We start from the raw sequence: 23,584 nt of genomic DNA, 5'->3' as shown, positions 1-23,584 counted from the left end.
TTACATATATTTGATTGTATGCTAAATTAGCTCATAGGTTCCTTTTTTAAAAGCATTCATTGCCTTCTGAACACTAAATGTTACCTATAGTGTCACCTTATTAAATGACAACGTGACCTTATTGTACACATTCTGTTAGTTTCCATTTGAAAATACTTCCATGGAACCATGACTTTAATGGTACATAAATCCCCCCCACTGCAACACCACCAAACATAAAAGGCAATAGTTGGCCTTGAAACCCCCCTTGTGCCTGACTCTACTCGATGAGTAATGCTGTGTGTTAGTGTAGTTTTGCCCCCTGATGCAGGGCAAGCTGAAGTTCCCTTGCTTAGCTCGTGGGATGGGTCGGACAGAGCACTTCATCACTTTCCAGGTAGAGTAGGAGTCAAGGCCAGGAACAATAACTAGTCATCAGAAGACACGGGCAGAATGAAGAACTGATGGAAAGTCATAGGAGCATGGTGCTCCAACTGAACTGAGGGGGAACCACTGAACTTGTTGTTTACCTACTGCAGTCACAGCGACCACACGCACTCCATTTCATTCTTTGACCATAAAAAGCCTACATTGAGCTCTCATCCTGCACATCTTGTGAGTGTAAACCATAGACTGTATATAAGAAGTGGACGGAGTCATCGCGACATAACTCATTTTGATTTTGCCGTCGCCATCTTGGATTTCGGCTGTGGCTATGTTGTTGTTTTTCGCAACCAATGAACAGAAGTTGCTATATTTGGAATGCGGAGGAGTGACGTAGTGACGGCTCTGGTAGCGGCAGCGACCTGTCAATCACAGTAAACCCGCCCAAAAGCATACTCCGCTTTACGGTCTATTTCACTCTAAAAGGTACATCGCAAATATTTTACTTAATTACAGCTGGTCTGCTGGGAGACCTCAAAGAGAGGGTGAAAGAATGGCTTTAAAAAAAAATCCCTTTTTTTCCTCCCATCTAGAAAAGTACGAAGGCCAAACAGTGAGTGTGTTGTTGCCATTTTTCAGCAGAATAAATGAATTGTGTTTGGTGGGATGATGGACACCAGCAGTGATTTGTAGGGTTTAGGAGTGCGCAGGTGATGACAAAGCAACCATGTATAGAATCCATCAGAGAGATGTTTATGTCTAAGGAGGTGGATTTAGCATTGTGATGTACGGTAGTGCTAATTAATAGGCCACCATTAATTCAGGGCAATTATACTCGGATCTTGACATATCCTCTTTGTTTTAAATAGTTTTTTCAGCCACATACTCTTTATTTTCATCACAGATTGTTGGAGGACAGGCAAAGGACCTTTAGGTGATGCAGCTCTGTATCCTAGAACAGTGTCAAGACTCTCTGATACACTACCTCTTCCTCTTGCGTGTGCCCTCTATTAGCTGAAAAGACAATATGTTTGCAGACCGAATACTGCTGATCCATGCTGACGACTCTGTTACTGGATTATCATTGTTAGCATCAGCCATCTGTTACTGTGAAAGAAGATAACACGGACAAGAAGGAGCACACAACGGAAAACAAATGCTTACGTGCACCCAATAACAGCACTATGTGGTAAAATATACACAGCTCCATCACGCACACAAAGACACAGCTGACATACCTCTCAAGCTCCCAGTTACACTATATTTGATAATAACAATTATTAATAAATGGTAATTTGATAATTCAGTTAATAGTCGTTTTGACTGTTGACAAACAATGATATGCTAATTATCAACGTTTACTATTTTAACAGTTTATTGTTGCACACTTAACATTTTATATATTATATCAAGTATATGTTAATGGCCGAGTGTTATGCACATGCTAGTTGGGAGGATGTGTTACCCTCCAACAGAGCCAGGCTGTTATCCTCCTTCCAGTCTTTATGGTAAGTAGGTCTGTTATGATAAGTAGCTTAAATCAATTAGATTGATTAGTCGATAATAAAAAATAACGGGTAATGTTGCCTTAATGAGCAAAATTGAGCATATTTTCCAAAATGTCAAACTATTCATGTAAGCTAATAAATCACAGAACAACTTCCTGAAAGCTTTTAGAATATCAGGTGTTTGACAATAAGAACCAGTTCAGCAAGTAACATCAACAAAATGATTCAAATAGCAGATAATGGTAGAAAAACAAAAGAGCCAAAAGAAAACAAAGTGCACACTTGATTTGAGGCCAACTGTATGATTTCTGGTTAGCTGCTTCTGACAACATGTTGGATTAGTTGGTTTACCTCCTCACAGCGGGGGAGTTCCTGTGATTGAGTCGGGGCTTATTCTGTTTGGAGTTTCTTTGGTCCTGTTGGTGTTTCAGTTCCCCTTTACATTACAAAGACATGCATGTCAAGGGGACTGGAGACTGCTAAAATAGTCTTCTGTTGTGCCCTCACACCTGTGATGGACTGGCAGAGTGATGACGCATTTTCACTACTTTCTGCATGATGCACCAATGCATGCTGGGATCGACTCCAGCTAGCCATGACGTTGAATAGGTACATGCAAATAAGCAAATTACATTATTCCAGCCACTAACTCAACATTATTTGATCCACTTTATTTTATTGTACAAGCTAGTTTGCATAGGCAAAGTTTCGAGAGAATTCTTAGCATTTATACCACTCGATAGAAATGTGAACGTCGGGCTGTTATTATGGGAAATGTTATATAATGTGAATGTTTGCTAGCAGAGTGTGTTGTATCAGTGGTTAGATTGCTTGTTTGAATAGCTACAGCAGCCTATATTCAAATGATTGATGGCGTTTTGTCTCATTAGAATCTCTTCAATTCTGTTGATACGTTCATTGTTTTCGCTTTGAAGAGAAATTTGTACTCGGGGGACGACAAGCTGAGTTATTCTTGTGGAGTCATATATGTGGACGTGACTTTGATTCACTCAATCAGAGTCATTTGTGCCCCCCCCACCAACCTTGGTATATAAGCACGCGCATCCTGCTGTTTGTTTTTCACCGCACATGCTTTCATTAGCTCAAGATGGTGTACATACATCCATCACATTAATTAAAAATGTTTATAAAACAACCATCATACGGTACTGTTTATAGCCTATAACTTCAAGCTTATTTGCTTGTTAAACTCATTTTAAGTTCTATTAATGAAGTCAAGGTGGCCTTTGTAGATGCTGCAAAACAGTCTTTTCCTTCAGAGTGTTTTTTGCCTTTTGCTCATATACTTGAATGTTTTTGCGATACTAGAGCTGAGAAATGAATTCAACTGTAAATCTGTGTTTAACATTTATAAAGGAAAGACTACTCCAGACATTTCACAGCTCTCATATTGATAGAAAAGGATTATGCAGTAGAGAAGAAGTACCCAGTAAGAGATCATATCTTCAGCAAATTGCTCTAAAACGAAGAGGTAAATTAACAATAACGTTTAGAGTGTGAGAGTTTGTGACACACTTTTTTTTTTTTTTATCTTTAATCCTTGTCACAAAAAAATTCCACCCTGTTATATTTAATTGAATTTGTACAGATTCATAATTAAGCTGCAGAAAAGAATCTTTTTGATTTGTATTAGCATACTTGACATCTTTGAATGACAGGTGAAGTGTGATGCAGCAAGGTCAAAATTACACCAAATCATTTTTTTTATGTTTTGAATGTAGATTTATAAATCTTGAAAGCACCTTTTTGTTCTTTGTTCTGCACAAACTCACACTACCGCAGGAAATGTTGGCCTTTCCAGTGAAGCGTGGCCGCAGCTTTCATGTCGTTTACGTCTCATCAGTGCTGTTCCTGGTTGAGGGATGATACTTGCTATTCAGAGGGTAGCTTTGTCTCCTCAAATTAATCAGCCGCTCCTGTTTTTTTTTTTTTCTTGTGCGGAGGAGAATCACCGGGGAGATCTGGAAATTGTTGGGAGTAATGTACAATACAATATCAAAGGCTGGCTGTAAAACACCAACCTGGAAACATGCGTTGAAGAGGATTTCAGATGTGGGCTTTTGTGATCAGGGGGATGTGAAGGGGCCATACATAATGGGGGAAAAAATCCAGGAAATGTGGGGCTGATTAAAGAGCACAGTAGTGCTAGAATCTCCGTGGCGTGATTTGGACGATGGGAAGAAAGACGGTGGTCTGAGAGTCATCAGAGGAAATGGCGGAGGCTATGATTGCGGCTCCTGTTTATTCATCATTGAGGACTTGATGTAAAGATTGTGGAAGGATGAATATAAATGTGTTCCTACGAGACTGAAGATGGGCTTACTGCTTACAGTTTTACATTAAAGAGTTGCAAAGAGATTTTACATGACGACGAGTCAGCAGTAATGTACCAATTTGTGTGTGTCTGTAATGTGTGTGTGTGTGAGTCTATCACTCCAGTCTGTATGTTTCTGAATATTAAGGCAACTGAATGCAAAATCACATGAAATCCGCTGTTATGCTTTACATCAAACAAAACCTTGACAATTCATAATTAGTATTTAATTACAGTGTACTTGGAATCATTCATTTTGACATCGGGAGTTTGTAAAATAATTACCCAGATTTATTATATCTAGTGCTGCAACTAGAGGTTGTTGGTAATTATTATGTTAGCAGATTATATTATTTTATTATACAGTTAGTAGATTGACCATTTACTCAATACAAAAAGGGATAATGATGCTTGATAAATGACTTCAACAACAGAAAATAGTTCTAAAATAAAAACAATTCTGTCTATTATTAGTAAACCAATCATTTCAGCACTAATACAATACAATAAACAATACCATTGGATTATCGGCCAACGCCATTTGTAGTGATAATGGACAACATGTTGCTTTCACAAAGGAGTTGTACACATTGAGACGTCAGTGGTTGAAATCCAGTGTTGATTTGATGGGAATTCAGATGTGTGTTTTCCTTCTTTTCTTGCATCTCTAAGTATTGACTGGATTGTGTTTGACAGATATGGAGTTCGGAGAGCGGCTGACCTCCCCATCATCAGCCCCGTCCTCCCTTCACATGGCCTCTTCTTCAGCCGGCTCCTCCCCTGCTCCACCCCAGACACCCTCCTCAAAGTGCAGCCCGGCCCCGAGCCCTGCAGGCAGCTCCCTTCTCACCACCTGTGGTACACACACACACACACACCACGTAGACGTAGGCACAAGATCAAATCTGACGTAAAGTTAATTGCTATGATATATTATTTAGTTTCAAGTCATTATTTCTTATAATTCTGCCCAAGGTTGATGAACTATTTTTGGTAAGTTTTGAGTGTGCAGTGCTTCAAACGGCTTTCATAGTCACAAATAAAACCGCCTTAAATCCACAAGATATGAATAAATGTAAATGAATGCACTATTCCGACTGACTTTATCAGTATGCACTTTATAACTATACTGTCACACAGACATGGGAGAAGAAAAATTAAGAGGAGACGTCCAACTAAACTGTGTTGAAAACACTGAATTAAAATTGTGCCACAATAAGGGGGCTTAAGACACCTTCTCCCAGTCTTAACATGTTACAGACAATTTGATAGGAATGGAAAGACTGTCGAATTAATGAATGCCTACAATTAAAAAGCTTTGTGTACGCCCTTGTGAATGTCTTTTGACAACCTTTAGCTCCAGTTTATCCTGTGTGATTTGACATGTCTGTCAGCCTCTCAGTGTGCATGCAGCCGCCAACATCCTCTTGTTTTCCCTGAATATTAATTGTGGTCAAAGCCATTATACATTGAGAAGCGGTGATGCATAAGCTGTCAGATTACCCCTGACCACAAAATAATGTGCAAATTTACATACTGTGGTTTGTGATTATTTTTTTCTTTCATGATAAGATGCCCCAAAAAGTAGTGGGTTTTCTTTTTGTGTTTTTTTTTTTTTTTTTTTTTTTTTTTTTTTTTTTTTTTTTTTTTTTGCTGTGCTATCACAATGAAGAACACATTAGAGACATTCTCATAAATTATTCATATTCAAACCCCCACACCAAACGTGCACAGAAATTTCCCAGATAATTTATTTTGGGCTGAACACTATACAGCACATTGGCACCTCTGTAGTCGCATAGCTGTTATGATTATCAAGTAAATTCAGTTCTTTTAAGAGATGTCCTATCCCCTGTGGGAAGTAGAAGAAAGATACCACAAGACCAGAGATGGTTACACCCCTTTGAATACAATTGTTCTCAAGCTTTCATACTCTTAAAAGCTTTGTAATTGCTTTAGGTGAGTGAGATCTAAGAAACATGTTTATGCATCCCCTCCTTGTGAATTTAACCCAGTTAGAACAAGTGTCTGACTCCAGAGTGGCGTTTGAGGAAAGGCGTGACCTGGTTATTTTTAAGTAGTGGTTCAAAGATTTCACTGTTCCTATACAGCAGGTGTGCTGTTATAACCTTAACAGACTCTTACAGATTAGGCCTGTGTGGTTTTTAGGGTTTCTAGCTCCACTTTCATGTCAGTTAAACTGCACTAACCTTTTCATTGAAGTAAGATTACATTAAAAGCTTAGGGTTTGATGTATCAACAGTTAGAGTTAGATGCATTTATAGCTTATTGACCAGATAGTGTTGATCATTTTAAATTGATCAAGGAATTGTAGCCAAAGTTACTTCCCCAGATGAACAGCTGATTATGTCCTGTAACAACCGTAATAAGACGCACTGTTTAGCCTTGTTAGCTTTGCATTTACACAGAACAAATCAACTGGGCTTTGCTTTTATCAGGCTGCTCTGGGTTGTTAAAGTTGGGCTCAGCAACATTGGAGAAACCAAGTAAGCTAGATTTTGAAAGTATCCAATTGAAAAGCCCAGCCCAGTGTTGCCAACTCTTTTCCAATGGAAGCAGCTAGCAGCACTAGCAGCACCTGCTCCAAAAGTCGCTTAATCTAGCAAGAAAGTCGCCAAGTTCAGACCTCCCTCCAAAGCCACTCCCCCAAAATGATCAGTATGAAGGTAAACACAGTGTTTATTTATAATGAACGTAAACAAGGACCATGGCTTTTGTTGGTACTCGCAGCTGTCGAGCTAGCAGCTTGTGGAAAACTCGAGTGGATACAGGCAAAGTGCACAAAATACTGTCTAAAGAGGTCCTTAATGGTATCACGGTATTAACAATTTCTGATTGTATAAATGAATAATTAAACCATGATATGTTCAATCGATTGTTGTGTACTGTATATGTATATAGAATATCAGGATAGAGCGTCTTTCTAGATAGCGAGATTAACCAAAAAATTAACATGTGCGTTAATGTATTATAATTAAAGCACTCTATGAACTGAGTCCTTTGTTCTCCAGGCCATCTGCGGCAGGTACCTGGGGATGAACGTTCAAATATTTCTGGCAGCTCCAATGGTTTCCCTTTGGTCAGCCATCCAGCTTTTGGGCTCTACACATCAAGTTCAGGTCGCTCTGAGTTTGGAGGCCTTGGAAGTCTTGGCTTGTCTGCCTTGGCTGCTCACTCCCAGTTTGGTACATTTCCAGGTAGGAAATGCGATGTGTTTTTCTATTAATGGAAGTAAAGAGGAAAATTTGCTTGAGGGTCGAGTTAATTGTTTTCAAACCTGTCGTGGAAAATATTTTGGTGACTTCGTCGATTATATCATTATTCTAATGGGGAGGTAAATTGTCAAACTCCATTGCAACAGAAATAGTAGTTTACATTATTTTCTCTTCCCTTTTCAGATTTTGACATGTTTTCATGTCAAAAATAATGAAAGAATTTCTCCATGTTATCTGATTTCCTTCTCTTAAAGTGATATCATGACACTCAGCACAGAGTGAATGTAGGTTTTAGAAAGCAGCTGCTGTTTCAGAAGAATGCTGCACTTGGGGAAACTGCAGCAGCTGTGATTTTTCTAGTAGATGAGGTGAATCTTTGCAGCTATTCTAGCAGATGACCTCTGCTTTAATTATTCAACTCTCAACATAAAGGGATGACATAAGTGGAATTCACTTGTTGTCAATGCAAACCTTTACTTTGAGGCGATTAGTGCTTTTGACAGGTCGGCTAAAACGTGTTCTTATAACATGTTGGCAGATTTAATTCTCTGCACATCAAGATAAAGTGTCAGTTTGTGCCTAACTGCATGGTATCTCGCCCCCCCCTCCAGACTGGTGGCGGCCATCTGAGGCACATACCAGCGGAACCGGGTCCTTCTTCCCTCCTCTTCTAGGTCTGCATCCCATATTTGCATCAACCTTCAAAGGCCACGATCCCACTCACTTGCAGTCACGTACCTCAGGTAAAAAAAAAAAAAAAGAGCCAGCTCCTGCCTATGGTATTACATGTTGTTATAGATTAAAGCAAAGCAAAGAGGCTCTACAAAGAGTGGTTCCATAAAGATGCTTTTTATAACGTTAAAATACTCCTGTTAACATTATGAGACTTATTGTCCTCCTAATGTGTTTGACTCATGTTGCTTGTTCTCATTAGTTTCCATCTATCAGTTTCTGTAGGTGTAGTTGGAGCAGTGAATGGTAGGAGTGCTTCTTCTCCTACTGGGAACTCTGCTGTGACCACCAGTTCATTTCCAACAAAGGGAAACACTGAGAAAACTAAAGCCAACAGTAGTCGGTGTCAAAAGAACAGCCAGGACCTCGGCCAACTGCACCAGAAGATCACCCAGAAGACAAAAGAAAAGGTTAACGCTAAGCACTCGTGTACAATACACTGCATTCAAACTCACTTCATTGTTCTGGTGTCCCTGGTTCCATTTCTCCCATTTCACTTGATTCATTTTTTTAATTTCATTTTTTAGAAACCCAACAAAAGACCACTAGAGACCTCCAGCATGAGTGGCAGCCAATCGGGATCATTGTCAGATATTTCCTCCAGCGATGGTGAGGAGAGCAGCAGCGATCCCGATGACATGGAGGACGACAATGATGAGGATGATCAGAGCATTGACAGTAGCAGGTCTGATTCAGAGAAAGACTGTCAAGTGAAAATGAAAGTCAAGGTAAGTGTCTCAAACTTTTAGGGTTTGTGTTTGAATATTCAGCAGCATACTCGGCTTTAAAATCCGTGGACACCATTGGAAAAGAGTTTCATTTCTGAATAATGTACTAACGTAAATATGTCTGGTAAAATAAGTAGTTTTAAGCTTTAGAGGGACAAATTTCCTCTCTGTGCTTAAGTGCTGTAAATGTTAGTTGGTTAGTTGTTTTGTCGAAAATAGCCATGGTGGTGGGTGGCAAACTGGATGTATGTGCTAGCTGACAGAGCTGCCACTGTGAGGCTATCTCAGTAGGAGCTGACATGACATGCTGTCTTTTCCTCATCCTCCTACTCAGCGGCTGACACAGAACACTTGTGAGAGTGAAAAGAAGAGACCTTGCACTGCGGATGGAAATTCAACTCAAGACCGTCGACGCGAAACCATTCCTTTGACTTCCCCGTACCGCCTGCATTCCTCTTCCCATCTCGCCGGCCTGTCGCAGTCCGCGGCGCTGTTCCTCCAGAGCTCCGGGACTACAGAGGCCGGCCAGCAGCACATCAGTGTGATCCAGGCCACGGGGTCGGCAGCCGGCAACAGTCCCCGAGCACCGTCCCACAGGGAGGCCTCGCCACTCCCCTCCAGGTGCTCATCCAACAACCCCTTCTCTTTCTCTGTCTCATCGAAACACTTCCATCATTCCACCTCACAAAAGCACTTCTCTCATTTAATCTCACCAAAGCATGAGATAAGAAATGTGCAGGATTACAGCAGCAAAGTGGATAGTGCAACATCAGTAGAAAACAAAAGAAAAAAAGCTAAGCAAGTACAATAAATAATCAAACAGTAAAGGTATAATAAATAAATAAATTGTTAAAAATTCTTGCACATATGAGGTAGGAAATATAAAATGTTTATATTGCACAGGGTAGTTTTATTGCTCATACATACATTTATATTGGTACTGATATTGCACATTGCTCTGTCTCCTCCTCTTCCAAACATGTTGCTCTCTCCCTCTCTTCTTTACCCAGACCACCAACCATGTTAGCCTCACAAAAGCCTCCACAGAAACCAAAATTCCTGATGCCCTCTCTGAAGCACACCCAGCTTGTCGTTGGCACGAAGGAGAGCAGTGGAAACCTTCCGGATGAAAGATTGTTACATTTGAAGAGTTTTAATTTGAAACAGGTGAGTTATATTTGTTATTGATTGGTGCTATGAAGCTGCAGCTTTTATTTTTGTATCCACATTCTGCCCAAGGAACAAACAAAAAAAAAAAAAAATTACTGTAAGGAAATCATGTGAGTCTGACCACAACATGACAAGAAGCGACAACGCATTTAGCTCTATTCGGAATACTTTACAAAATTGACAAGCAATTAGCTCTTTTACGCTTTGGGACGTTTGTTATCAGGAGTCGTCTTTTAAGGACTCTGTTATTGTCACTATTTTGAAAAGGAAGGAAAATGTAGCAGTCTATAACAAGAGGGTTTTAATTCATATGATGGTGGTACATTAAATACAGGCTTTTGATTGAGTATGACAATAGCAACAAATACACGATGACAGCTGGAGTCGCACAATGGCACTAAGCCAAACAATTTGAAAATATTTTCCACAGCAGCCTTTTTTTCTTTACTGTATTTGACAGGCCTGCGTCTGCTCTTCATTGTCCCCGTCTCTTATTACACCTTAAATTCCTCCATTCACAGCCCACAGTAATGTAATGTGAGTGACAGTTTGTGTAATTACTTCCTCTTTTCTTTGTTTCTGTCACTTTTTCATTTTTACTTATAAAGCCCCTCCACTCCAAGGACTCCGTGAAGCAAGCTTTCTCTCTGCGACCCAAGAGCCAGAACTGGTATAAAAGTCACAAAAATGCGTCATCCTCTTCGTCGTCGCTGTCGCATCATAAACATTCGTCGGATACGTTCAGCAGTCATTTACTGTCCCTCCCACACAGCAATGACACCAATCTGTTCCTGAACCACCACCTTAATGGAGTGATCCACAACGCAGTTCAGGATGCCCCTTTGGCCCTCATCACTAAACCCCGCAGCCAGAGCAGCACCCCCAGTAGCAAGCCCCTCCTGGTAGCCACCAGCCCTGCCTATCTCATGCCCATCAACCTGAGCACATGCACCAAGGAGATGTCCGGCACCTCCGCTTCCCCACTAAAATCTTCAGCCTCGTCAGGTCTTGCTCACAGGCCAAGGAAGAATACCACTCCCAAGTCTTTGCATGCAGGAAAGAGCCTCGCTAAGACCAAAGCATCCTGTCCACCTGTAGACTTGGTCAGAGGCAGCGAGTCTGATATCCACAGCAGCAGGGACTCGGACGACTCTTTAGGAGATGACTTTGTTGACGACGATGAAGACAACGAAGATGATATTGAGGATGAAGATTCTGGCAGTAGCCTGTCAGGTTAGATTATACAGACCTTAATTGAATAAATATATTCCATTGACAACATGTTATTGAGGTTTGGTTGTGAGCAGAATGCTAATTGGAAGATCATTTCTCTCCCCCCCCCCCCCCCTGTGTCACACTGGTATCCCCTGTAGAGTCGGAGAGCAATCTGGATAGCGACTCTGATGGCTCTGAGGATGATATTAAGGAGCGCAGTGAGACGGAAGCAGACAGCGATGCAGAAAGGACTCCCCTGAAACTCGCTAAAGCCTCCTTGTCTACTGAAAGGTCCTCGTCGAACCTCTCAGCCAACTGCTCCCAGCTTAACCTGAAGATCATCAAGCCTCAAAGTACCCTACTTACCCCCAACGCAGTGACCAGCTCAGGGGCACTGAGTAACCACAGCACCATATCGCCATCCTTCACGTTCGCCCCACAGCCAGGTAACAAATCTGTGTTTGTTTAAAAACCAAATGCATCCCCAGCCTACAAGACTGCTTCAGTTTACAATTCAATAAGATACTTTTAAGCTGATTCAGAGTGGGATCATGACAAAAGTCAACATGGTATTTATTTTTTTCTACACTCACTTTGCTTATTCAGACCATCCAACCCATCAGTGGAAAAGTACGTTTATTTTCCAGTATGAAAACATGGATGCGCATCTCTCAATAGTTCCAGGTTAAAATGATCTCTGGAAGAAATTGGTTGTGTCATTGTTTTGATGGTCCCCAGCAGCGTTTGCTTTATTAATGCAGACAGATGCTTTACACATCTGATACTGGATGAGTCACGGAGCATATTACGCTACTAACAGAGCTGGGTTCTTACTTGTCGTAATAGAGAAGTATTAATTTCCTTTTACATTTAATAATGGTAAAAGTAGAGTGTATGCAGTGAATTAATCTCAATGATGTAAAAGAAACATTTATAAAATACAGAATATAACTGTATTTCACACTATTAATACTAGTCCTGACCGTGGTGAGGCTTGTTGCTGTACAAGCTCTGTTCCTGTGTTTTGTCCTTCTCTTATGTGTCAAAAGGTCTGAATATTGTTTGTCTAATATGTGATATTGATGTCCATACATGTCAGGGCATTGCTGTTGTGAACTGAGCTAACACATTCCACTGACCTGCGTGGTCATTTAAGTGAAGTCATGTGACGTTTGCCATTTAATATATAAAACAGCTATCCACAATAACTTGATGTACAGTATAACAGGGTCTCCTTTTTGTTTGATGTTTTTATACTTGCAATAATGTTTTGCCCCCTTCCTTGTTTCGTGAAGTGGATATATCTGTAAACATGGCAGGTTTGTGAATTTGCTCACGTCCTCCTGGATGGAGGTGCGAAAAGCGCTGAGTCATTTCTCCTGTTTTCCAGGATCAGGAAAGAGGAGGAGAGTAACTGACGAGGGAGTTCTGCGGTTGCCTCTTGAGTTTGGGTGAGCTAGTGTGCATGCACTTCATGTCAAAAGAAACGCATAAAGGTTTGACAGTCTCACCATGTTCCATTTGTCCTTACTGTTCTACTTCCTGAATTGTTTGTGTTTACGCAATTGGTGTTGTAGTAAAATGTCAGCTTACCGAAGACTGGCGAGTGACCTTTCCTTAAAGGTTATCTACGGTCTTTGTGGAGCAGCCTGAGACACATGATCATCCACGGCAAATATTATCATATCTCTGGGTTTGCCACATACAACAGACAATGAATTGTGTTTCTGATCAATAAACCTTCAGTGTGAACACATTCACACCCGTAATAAAAAGGAATAAGAAACACTTCATTCTCTAAACAAGTACTGTTCTTGTGCCACAGTAAATACTGTAAATGTTACTGTAAAAAAAGCTCCACTAGAGTTCCTGATTTGAGAACAGTGACGTTTCATCAAGAGCTGTATAGGAGTAGACTACAAAAAACATCCTTTTAGGGGCCTTTAAAAACTCCGGTCTTGAGCAGTAGGCAGGAAATGAAATGAGGCCCAGCACTTCAGCATCAAGGGGTTAATTGCATACAGCCTCAACACAGACATGCAACATTAGTAGCCCCCTGCCCACAAATTCTGCAGCCTTGGATCAGAGCGCCTTTCATCTTCTAGGGATGTCTTTCATCAGCAGGTTCGCAGGAAACAGAGGCCATAAGTCTGGATATTAACCCCTTCTCTGTGCGGGATAACCGCCGACATGTCTTGTGTGTAAGCCATGGCTGCTCTCCAGCGGAGCTCATGGGAACTGAGGGGTAGCCCCACTTGGTGCTTGGCCATATAGGAGTGTGATTACTGGAAGGGTCAGAGGAAGACAAGGCCACAGGACCACACAGCTGTACAGACATCATTTACATAGTTTCTCTCCTTATTTGGTTGCTGTTGTGAACAAGAGGATGATGTGTACTGTATCTGTCCCAATAATAACACTGTCGTTGTTTTACCTCTATGGTAGTGTATGTGCTATTTTTTGCAATTTCTTTGTTTTTCAGGTGGCAGAGAGAGACCCGTATCAGGACTGTGGCGGGTCGTCTACAGGGAGAGGTTGCTTACTTTGCTCCGTGTGGGAAGAAGCTGCGTCAGTATCCTGATGTTATGAAGGTAAATCTACAATGTTTAACTTTGTCTTATTGAATGCAGCTTTAAAGCCTTATGTGATTGCATATGCTCACTGCATCAGTTAATATGTACTTCTTTAATTAATATGCATTATTCATTTGTCTGCAGTACTTACTTCGGAATGGAATAATTGAAATCTCCCGAGACAATTTCAGCTTCAGTACAAAAATTCAAGTTGGCGACTTCTACGAAGCCAGAGAAGGACCGGAGGTAATTGTTTCTACTTCTTTTTGTGTTCAATAATTAATGTCATCGCTGAAGGATGTCGACATTGATTATGAACAAATGTGTAATTCAATCACAGATGGGAAAAGTAAAATAATGTATAATGTAATATCTTTTATTATTTTATGAAATGGAAAAAGTTATTTGAAATATGTTTTAAGCATGAAGAACAGTACCGCTGTTGTCTAAATGCATGATGCATTCTGAGGCATGTAGCGTACTCCCTACACACCCTCAACGCTGTAGCTTTAAGTACTTAAGCCAGTCAACATGAAAATCCATAAATGAAAGCATTGGGCAGATAATCAGGCAAGCCATTTTTGTTTGGTTTGTTGGTTTTAATATGTATTTCTTCTCCGTCTGACAAACCCAGGGTTTACAGTGGTTCTTGCTGGCAGAGGAGGAGATCGCTCCCAGTATCATAGCGATGGATGGGAGGCGCAGCCGTTGCACACGGTCTGAGCGGCAGTCGATTGGTGATGACACTGGGGACAGCAGGTGGAAGACCCATCCTCTTCATATTGATGAAAATAACTTCCACGATGTCAGTGATGCGAAGCTGCTACGCAAACTGGAGGCTCAAGGTCAGTTAACATCCCAGAAGACTGTCAGCAGCACCTGGTCAAGAGAAAATCAACCATGAAACACAAACAACTATCATTTATGGTTATTTTGGGGTGTTTATCTTTTTTTGTGAGGACAGTAAGCCAACTGGTAATAAAGTGATCACTTCATTATATTTCCAGCTAAGCTTCAAAGGTGTTTAATAGTTTATGTAGAGCTCATTAGCAGAACCATTCCCAACAATGTAAAATATCACTGGTGAATGTTTTGTCGTCATATCCTTAAAATCAAGCTGTAATGGGTTCTTTCTAGAATCACACATGATAGAAACCATCTAGGAAGAGACAGCGATATTGATTTATCAATGGGCCACAATGTCATTATTGCACGTAAACACAGTAGCTTGTTGCAAAAACTCCTGGCACTTTCTTTGGAGGTTGTTCAGAGGAATTTTGGGAATTTTAATAGGGTCTGTGATTTCATTAACATACTGTATGTCATTATGTTGCAGAAATAGCTCGACAGGCAGCTCAGATCAAAATGATGAGGAAACTTGAGAAGCAGGCCATGGCACAAGCAGCCAAGGAGGCAAGGAAGCAGCGAGGTAAACACCTAACCTCAACTCACACTTACATCACAATGCTGTGTGCAAGCCTAATTTGTCTGTGTCGTCCAGCAAAAATGGCCGCAGAGGAGAGACGGAAAAAGAGGGAGCAGATGAAGATTGTTAAACAGCAAGTAAGGACTTTCCTTTTCATGCATTGTTTAATTTTCCGTGCAAAGCTTAATAACCATCTGCAGCTTCTCTGTTCATAAAAAAAAAAAAAGGTTTTAAGCTCAGTCAGATTGCTTTTAAAATTCTGGAAGGAATTTGCTATCCTTCTAAATGCTGCACCTTTCCTGTCTGCAAAGACCCACTGTACTCCCCCCTCCGCCACTCTATGACATGCATGACTTAACAGTTAATTCATTTGATCTTGCCCTCATCCTTTTACCAGGAGAAGATCAAGCGCATTCAGCAAATTCGTATGGAGAAAGAACTCCGTGCACAGCAAATTCTCGAGGTTCGTCCTGAAAGTTATTGCAGAAACATTCTAAAACACTTCCTTTCTGCTGTTGATAGGATTTTTTTTTTTTTAAACCCAACCAAAGGCTATTCCTAAATTATGTGGCCCCACTTTTAGTCACATCCAGTGGGTACATATGACTAATGCCTAATTGGTTTTTTGAAAAAGTGCCATTGAATATGAAAATCTCCTCAAACCGTGATGGAGCTTAATACAAAATACAGTATTTCATTAAGTAAGAGGTGGCCCAGAGTTTACCAGGGCTAGGTGAAATACCTATTTTGCATTCTCTCACTAATAGCAGCTGTGAAGTATTTTAGCTTTTATAAATCAAATTTTAGTTGACACGCTTGGCAGCAGCTCTTAACAGGATTTCGTTGTGGCTGTAATTACTGATAGAATTTTGCTTAATTTATTCTCACTGCCTGCTGGTGTTTCATAATAACTGCAACCATTTTGTCTTTCACTGTTAATGGGAGGACATAATCATCTCATTGCACAGGAATTCAATATGTTAGATGTGACGTTATCAGTGAGCCGCGCTGACTATTAAGCTTTCTGTGGAACATTTTCCATTGAAAAAAATAAACAATCTAGCAAACGTATACATAATGTTAAGAACAAAACTTAATTCGTTTATTATATACATTTAAGATCATTTAAGTCTTTTTTTATTATTTTCACTTGATGATGAAAATGATCTTAATTCAATTTTCATTAATCAGAGTTTACTGCCCCAATAAAATGTTTCTTTATTCCAAGTTTTTCTGTGGTGTATGTACTGTATGTCTTTTTAAATAAATCTATTCTTTCTCCTTCTGTACAGGCAAAAAGAAGGAAGAAAGAAGAAGCAGCCAATGCCAAAATATTGGAGGCTGAGAAGCGAAACAAGGTGCGCCAGATGAGCATGCTCCCTTGTTCATCTGACTCCCATTCTTTTTCCCTTACTTGTCTGCACTATGATGTTTTTGCTCCATTGAGCTGCTCGTCAGTGCAAAAGATATTTTCCTTGCGTTCGTTAATCACTGATAAAAAGAGGTTTGATCATCTACATGAATCTGTGAAATGTTTTCAACCAATGAAGTCTAGGGGCCGGGAACTTTAGCATGATGTTGTTCAGTAAAGTATGTACTCGCCTTTTCAAATTGTCATTTTTTGTGTATATGTTTTAGTTTATAATTGACTTTATCTTTTTTTGTTAAAGGAGAAGGAGATACGAAGACTCCAAGCCGTCATACTGAAGCACCAGGTATTTTTTTAATTTTTTATTATTATCAAGACCAAATTATTTTTAAAGCCATTCTTACTCTGTGTTTAAACTCAATGTCTTGGAGATGGTCTCTAACTAAAGATCATTTTCCGTAGCCTAATGGAATTATTTTGTACAATGCATCTTATCAATTTATGCTGTGAGGTTCTCATGGGTGTATTTTTTTCTTTGAGTTTACTATCGTTTGGATTTTTTCTGGCATTTATTTTCTTGTGTGATTGTCTATTTCTTAATACTTTGCAAACTCTTTCTACTAGGAGTTGGAGAGACATAGACTAGATATGGTATGGGTATGTTTGTTTCTGTACATTTAACAACCTATTGTGAACGTGTTGTGATAAATGGTTCCCATCAAAGTGTAGCATTGGCTGCAGTCATACTACATCCCTTCTGCATGGCTTTTCCAGAACAGTGCGCTCCATATGTCTGCGCTATTTGTCTCTCAAAGAAAACACATCCATTATCTGGCCAATACGATTAAAAACAGAAAGTGTAACCGGGTGCAAAGCACTGCGATAGCCTAAAGGAACACCAACTTCCTATTACATTGTTTTTGTTTTGGATTGAATAAATGTAGGTCCTCAAAATCATTTTACTCTAAAGCACGTGAGCCAAATTTCTAATCTATTTTATCGCCTGAGAAAAATCAATATACACTTCTTGCCAGGGATTTACATGACTGAGGTAATGGAAACCAAATTCTTGCTTTTCCTCATTGGAGATTTGAATGTTTTATCATGGTTGTTCATTGGCGTCATTAAATGAGGCAATGATAGCATAGATGGACTCTACACTTTAGTTTTCACAGTAATTAAAGAGTTGGAAGTATAATCATTTTTAATTTAATCTCCAGCATAGTTTTCTTACAACATTGTTCATTAATGATGTGCTTTGCTTTGTCACTGTAACACTTAATATTTGCAGCTTATACGTCTAAACCTCTTGGCCTGTATCTTTCAGTCTGCCTTCTTGCTGACATGCTCGGATTAATAATGGCTGTGTCTAACTTATGCTTTGTGTGTGCATCACTACCCGCGATGTAGCATTTTCGTCTATCATTGTGCTCCGTTTGGTTTACCTGTTGTGTGTTTTTTTTACACTTTACGTACGGTGCAATGTGCAACATTTTGAACTGTGACAAATGGTGATCTGTGTTTCTTCTTCTACTGTGCATGTACTAGGTGTTCGTACTGTGTAATGCATACATGAGCCATTTTCCCTTCAAATAATACTATGAACAGGAAATAAACTATGTGTCTGTGCTCTGCCAGGAGAGGGAAAGACGCCGGCAGCACATGATGCTCATGAAGGCTGTGGAGGCCCGTAAGAAGGCAGAGGTGGGTAACGCCTGATCCGCTCACATCCCCACTCCTCTGTTCTGCTACACTGTTTCATTTTGTCTTTCCTCCCTTCGTCATTTTATTATTTTTGATGATTCAACAGTGTGCTAATTGAGGTCATAGTTTGTGTGTTCCACCCACTGTTATTCCGAGCACAACAGTCAGCAGCAGTGTCAATAATACTCTCTCTCGGCTGTAGGAGAAAGCGCGTCTGAAGAAAGAGAAGAAGGATGAGAAACGGCTAAACAAGGAGAGGAAACTGCAGCTCAGAAGACTGGAACTTGAAAAGGCGAAGGAGCTGAAGAAACCAAATGAAGACATGTGCTTAGCAGATCATAAGGTATTCACACAGAATGAGAGTCCATGTGTGTCAGCATGGATAGTCTCCATCTGTGGAATAGGTATGTGCGGAAAAGATTGGATTTTTCCGACAGCAAGGGGATTTTTTGACATGTAAATAAATCAGTATAATCACTGTAGGAGCTATAGGCATGAAGATTAGAAAAGCTCTTTGACAAATTTATGGTTTCATTGTTTCACTATCTGATCTACCAAAATAGATGTGCAATATCACTGAAAGCATCTGGAATAGATTAAAAAGAAAGCAGGTTTAAGTTAAAATACTGCCACCAAGTGGCTACTGGTTTCATAACACCAACTACAGTATTACTGATCTGCTACTTGTAATCAAAGAATTCTGGGCTTTATTCATGAGATTTATTTAACAGGACCTGACAGACAAACTAGTCTGAAACAAGTACTGCTGGAAAAGTTTTCCAACTTAGTCTTTAAGATCTTTTGGACACAAATATTACTTATTTTATTTTTTAAACCTTGTTTTTATTACTCTGCAGCCACTTCCAGAGTTGTCCCGGATCCCTGGTCTGGTCTTACCGGGTAGTACCTTCTCTGAATGCCTGATGGTGCTGCAGTTTCTGCGCAGCTTTGGGAAGGTGCTGAGGCTAGACACAAATCCAAACATGCTTAACCTAAGAGACCTTCAAGAGGGTTTGCTCAACACTGGGGACAGTATGGGCAAGGTGCAGGACCTGCTGGTGAACATGCTCTCCGTCGTTGTGTGTGATCCTGGTATACCTGCAGGTCACAAGGTGAGACTTTGTTGTTGAAGTGCAAATGGTTCCCGTTCTGTAATTTGCATGTGTACCGTATGTGCACAGATACAGAAAAAAAGCACACACCTGCTATACATATTAAGCCAAAATTTGCATTCCCCAAAGCTATTTGTAGAAGGCTGTGCCTTAGGGTGCAATCATGTCTTTACCTTACAATGCATTATTACATCTAGTCGTATTAAGAGGCTCTCAGGCTATGTGTACATTCAGTGAGACTGTCAACTAAAATATCATGTTTCATAATATCTGAACATCCTAAATGTGTCCAAGACACATCCCAGCGGTCACTCAAGCACTTAACGTTAATTACTTTACTAAAAGATAATTGCTCAAAAGGATAGTGTTTCTCATTGCGCTCTTAGGGGCTATACCCGTCACCTGTGCCCTGCTCTCATGGGTTACAGTATATAAAAAGATAGTGTTGTTGTTTGTTTAACACCACTGAACTCCCTTTTTTTTAAACACCCTATTTCTCTCAGCATAAGACCGCCTTGGGGGACCACCTGACTAATGTGGGGATCAACCGAGACAACGTGTCCGAGATCCTGCAGATCTACATGGAGGGTCACTGTGAGCAGACGGAGCTGGCTGCTCTGGCCCTCAGCCTCAGGACCAAAGCGTTTCAGGCCCACAGCCCGTCACAGAAGGCCTCCATGCTAGCATTCCTAGTCAACGAGCTCTGCTGCAGTAAGGCTGTGATCAGGTGAGGCTTTTTCTTTGATTTAGCTATTTATCGAATAAAGTTTTTTATTTTTTTTTATTTTATTTTATTCATTTTTTTTTTTTTTTATAGCACACTGTTAATGAACTAAACTAACATTAAAATAAATCCTGGGCATTCAAACTACATGTCATCAATTTTTCAGTAGTACTGGTAACGCCACAGCAGTGTGGTGCAAAGACATCATACTCTTTTTGTAATGCAAAAAAGGTCACAGAAACATCTGTGTAAATATCGTCTGATACTTTACAGTGAGATCGACAGAAACATAGATCACATTACCAACCTGAGGAAGGATAAGTGGGTTGTCGAGGGAAAACTTCGCAAGTGAGTAATATGCATGATCTAAGCTGCTATTCAAAGACTCTCTGCTTACACATTTTCTGAATGAGATGGTGATGCTGAAATAATCTGGGTTTCTCACATAACCTGACTGTCCATTTTTGTCTTCAAAGACTGAGGAGCATCCACGCCAAGAAGACGGGGAAAAGGGACAGCGGTGTGGGGGGAGAGGACAGCCACACCTTTGTCATCCCCGCTGCCAGAAACAAATGCAAGAGGAAAGAAGGGGACAGTGAGGAGGAAGAGGACGAGGATGACACCAGTGAAGACCAAGGAGAGGACGACGACGACGAGGAAGAAGAATTGGGGGGGAGGAAGGGGAAGACAGCGGAGATATGTGAAGAGGAGGTCAGTGACAGCATGGTGCTTTTACTGGAGCAGCTTAAATCAGTGTTTGTTATAGTAAATGTCAGCCGGTCCACTGGCCTCATGCTAATGAGATCTGTTCATCTAGGACGACAGTGTACACTCAGCCAGCACGGAGGAGCTGGAGAAACAGATGGAGAAAACATACAAGGTAGATTCAACCCTATGAGACTATTTGTTCTCAGGTTTAGTACATCAATGAATTCAATACCGCATAGTTCAACCTGCTGTACTCTCTGTCTCTCTCTAGCAACAGAGTCAGATCAGACAGAAGTTATTTGACTCATCTCACTCACTGCGCTCCATGACGGTTGGACAGGACCGCTACAGGAGACGTTACTGGGTGCTTCCGCAGTGTAGCGGCGTCTTTGTGGAGGGCATGGAGAGCGGTGAAGGTGCAAACCAAAATGGAGAGCTCAGATTTTGTTCACTTTTGTCCTTGTTCACCACCATGTACAGGATAGAATTTTTTTTGTGCACTTGTGCTGAGGTTACCTTTTCATGTTGTTAAGGTTATGAAGAGATGGAGAAAGAGAGGAAAAGACAGAGGACTGCTGCGGTGATCCGTGTAAAAGAAGAACAGCTGGAAGAGACAAAGAAGCCAGTGGTCTCCAGCCCAGCACAGAGCACAGACGGCGATACAACCACACCGGAGGGCCAGCAGGACAGGGACAGTCTCAATCTGTTCCTCCAGAAACCCGGCTCCTTCTCAAAGCTCAGCAAACTCCTTGAAGTAGCCAAAATGGCTCGAGATTCTGACATCAACTCTCACTGCAGTCGTTCTGCTAAAGTTCCTACCACTGCATCTTATCCCTCATATCCTACCTCTCAGGCAGCTACTAGTCAGCAGGGACTGATGGATAAATCAGATACTTCAGTGCTGTCTCTGCGTAGTGCCCCCCTGCTCAGTAATCCCTGGATAACCTGCAGCCCTCAGTCTATCTTTCATGAGGACCAGCTCTCCAAGATGCTGATGGAAAAGAGCAACCAGTGGTTTAGCCTCTTGCCTCGCTCTCCTTGTGACGAGTCCTCATTCACCTCAGGCTCCAGCCCTCCAGACTCCTCCTCTCCCCTACAGACCGTCGGCACCGAATCCCCCTCCCCCGAGCCCCTAGCTACAGCCAGTTCCAGTGCTCCTGCTGGGATCAGTAACATTCAACCTTCTGTCTCTCAGGTTGGTTGATGGCAATAATCTCAGTCACAATTATTTCAGATCACGCTGTGCTTTTTTTTTTGAGAACACGAGTTGGAGTCATGTATGTGGAAGTAAAGTTTGATCATAATTTAAAGTGTGTGTATTTTTCCCCCTCAGCAAGTAAAGTCTGGCATTCATCAAAGCCGGCTGACATGGTGCGACGTGTCCAGCACAGCAACAAGTCCCAGCATGCCCTTCTCTGGTGCTTCTCTACCCCCAATGCTGGATCTGGCCTCCCAACATGCAGAGGGTAATGGCAAAAAGGTCTTCTTCCTGGCAAATCACAACTCGGACAACAAGAGTGAGACCCCAGAGCGACAGAGTGACAAGCCCGAGTGTGCCTCGTTCCCTGCTGTGGAAGTGGCCAAGACCCAGGACTACCCTAGTCCTCAGCCCATCCCTGAGGGTAAAAATGGCTCACTGCCAGTATGCACGAGTCAAATATGCTGGAGTATTTACTGCCCAGACAGACGGCCACTCAGTAATACAACTTCTCTATGTTGCTGGAAATTAAACAATTTTGTGACAAGTTTTAAAATTGTGTGTGTGTGTGTTGGCAGAGATGCTGTGTGGCTGGTGGAGGGTGGCAGACATGGAGGGACTGCACAGTCTGGTCAAGGCCCTCCATAGCCGAGGCATCAGAGAGAAGGCCTTGCAGAAACAGATCCAAAAACATATGGAGTATACGAACCAGCTCTGTGCCAATAGCAAGGACGGTTAGTCCACATTTCCCCTGCTCTCTTTACAACAACAGACATGCAGTGATATAAAAATATATTATTGGCATTTGGTCGATTTACATTGAATATAATAAGTTTGCTTTAAGTAGACAGTAGTTTGTAATTTCTGTTTGTATCTGTGGTGGTAGCGATTGATGTGGCAGAGCTGGAGAAGGGGGAGTTGCGTGAGGAGACGGTGGAGGGTTGGTGTGTTGAGGAGCAGGCCATGGAGGTGGACATCAGCCTGCTGCAGCAAGTCGAGGGTCTGGAGAGGAAAGTCATATCTGCCAGCCTGCAGGTCAAGGTTTGTGCAAATGAGCATCCTACTCTTTCATCTTCATACAGCCCATATGGCTAATAAAACACTGGTTTTATTCAAATTAATTTTCACGAGTAATTCTCCAAAGTATGCTTGTCCTTGTGTCAGTGTCCTCACTTTGTCTTGATATTAATTACTGTGTCATGAAATGTAACAATGTCTCCCTCAGGGTTGGATGCATCCCGAGCCCCAGTCGGAGAGGGAGGATCTGGTCTACCACGAGCACAAGCTCTTTGCTTCCCCTGCTCCAGAGAAGAAAGGACAGAGAGAAACCAGCCAGGACGAACTCCCTGGCACGGTGGTGCGACGGCCCCACAATCCCCTTGATATAGCCATCATCAGGCTGGCAGAGCTGGAGAGGAACATCGAGCGAAGGTACTGAGAGAGAGAGAGAGAGAGAGAGAGAGAGAGAGAGAGAGAGAGAGAG

At 41.3% G+C, this 23,584-nt stretch overlaps 1 protein-coding gene across 5 annotated transcripts in view; it reads left to right on the top strand.

Annotated features, from left to right (window-relative positions):
* Positions 1-23,584, top strand: part of LOC116389564 (bromodomain adjacent to zinc finger domain protein 2B-like) — a 44,523-nt gene that overhangs the window by 17,873 nt on the left and 3,066 nt on the right. For 2 of the 5 annotated variants that reach the window (XM_031858327.1, XM_031858328.1), the window contains exons 3-33: positions 4,903-5,064; positions 7,239-7,424; positions 8,054-8,185; positions 8,391-8,584; positions 8,702-8,902; positions 9,237-9,523; positions 9,913-10,069; positions 10,681-11,305; positions 11,446-11,733; positions 12,678-12,738; positions 13,770-13,878; positions 14,005-14,106; positions 14,495-14,705; positions 15,197-15,423; positions 15,684-15,749; positions 16,579-16,644; positions 16,957-17,001; positions 17,280-17,306; positions 18,294-18,359; positions 18,562-18,702; positions 19,217-19,471; positions 19,975-20,198; positions 20,469-20,543; positions 20,672-20,906; positions 21,013-21,075; positions 21,175-21,319; positions 21,437-22,098; positions 22,237-22,525; positions 22,680-22,835; positions 22,988-23,142; positions 23,327-23,532. In XM_031858327.1, the coding sequence (XP_031714187.1) occupies positions 4,905-5,064; positions 7,239-7,424; positions 8,054-8,185; positions 8,391-8,584; positions 8,702-8,902; positions 9,237-9,523; positions 9,913-10,069; positions 10,681-11,305; positions 11,446-11,733; positions 12,678-12,738; positions 13,770-13,878; positions 14,005-14,106; positions 14,495-14,705; positions 15,197-15,423; positions 15,684-15,749; positions 16,579-16,644; positions 16,957-17,001; positions 17,280-17,306; positions 18,294-18,359; positions 18,562-18,702; positions 19,217-19,471; positions 19,975-20,198; positions 20,469-20,543; positions 20,672-20,906; positions 21,013-21,075; positions 21,175-21,319; positions 21,437-22,098; positions 22,237-22,525; positions 22,680-22,835; positions 22,988-23,142; positions 23,327-23,532 (5,816 nt within the window). In that variant the 5' untranslated portion in view covers positions 4,903-4,904. The remainder of the gene's footprint in view (positions 1-4,902; positions 5,065-7,238; positions 7,425-8,053; positions 8,186-8,390; positions 8,585-8,701; positions 8,903-9,236; positions 9,524-9,912; positions 10,070-10,680; positions 11,306-11,445; positions 11,734-12,677; positions 12,739-13,769; positions 13,879-14,004; positions 14,107-14,494; positions 14,706-15,196; positions 15,424-15,683; positions 15,750-16,578; positions 16,645-16,956; positions 17,002-17,279; positions 17,307-18,293; positions 18,360-18,561; positions 18,703-19,216; positions 19,472-19,974; positions 20,199-20,468; positions 20,544-20,671; positions 20,907-21,012; positions 21,076-21,174; positions 21,320-21,436; positions 22,099-22,236; positions 22,526-22,679; positions 22,836-22,987; positions 23,143-23,326; positions 23,533-23,584) is intronic. The other 3 variants (XM_031858330.1, XM_031858331.1, XM_031858329.1) reach the window with 3 other exon arrangements.

This window comes from Anarrhichthys ocellatus, unplaced genomic scaffold, assembly GCF_004355925.1.
Source record: "Anarrhichthys ocellatus isolate YVR2014 unplaced genomic scaffold, GSC_Weel_1.0 scaffold20, whole genome shotgun sequence".
NCBI lineage: Eukaryota > Metazoa > Chordata > Actinopteri > Perciformes > Anarhichadidae > Anarrhichthys > Anarrhichthys ocellatus.
Note: the sequence above shows the minus strand (reverse complement) of the source record. Positions and strands in the feature narration are given on the sequence as shown.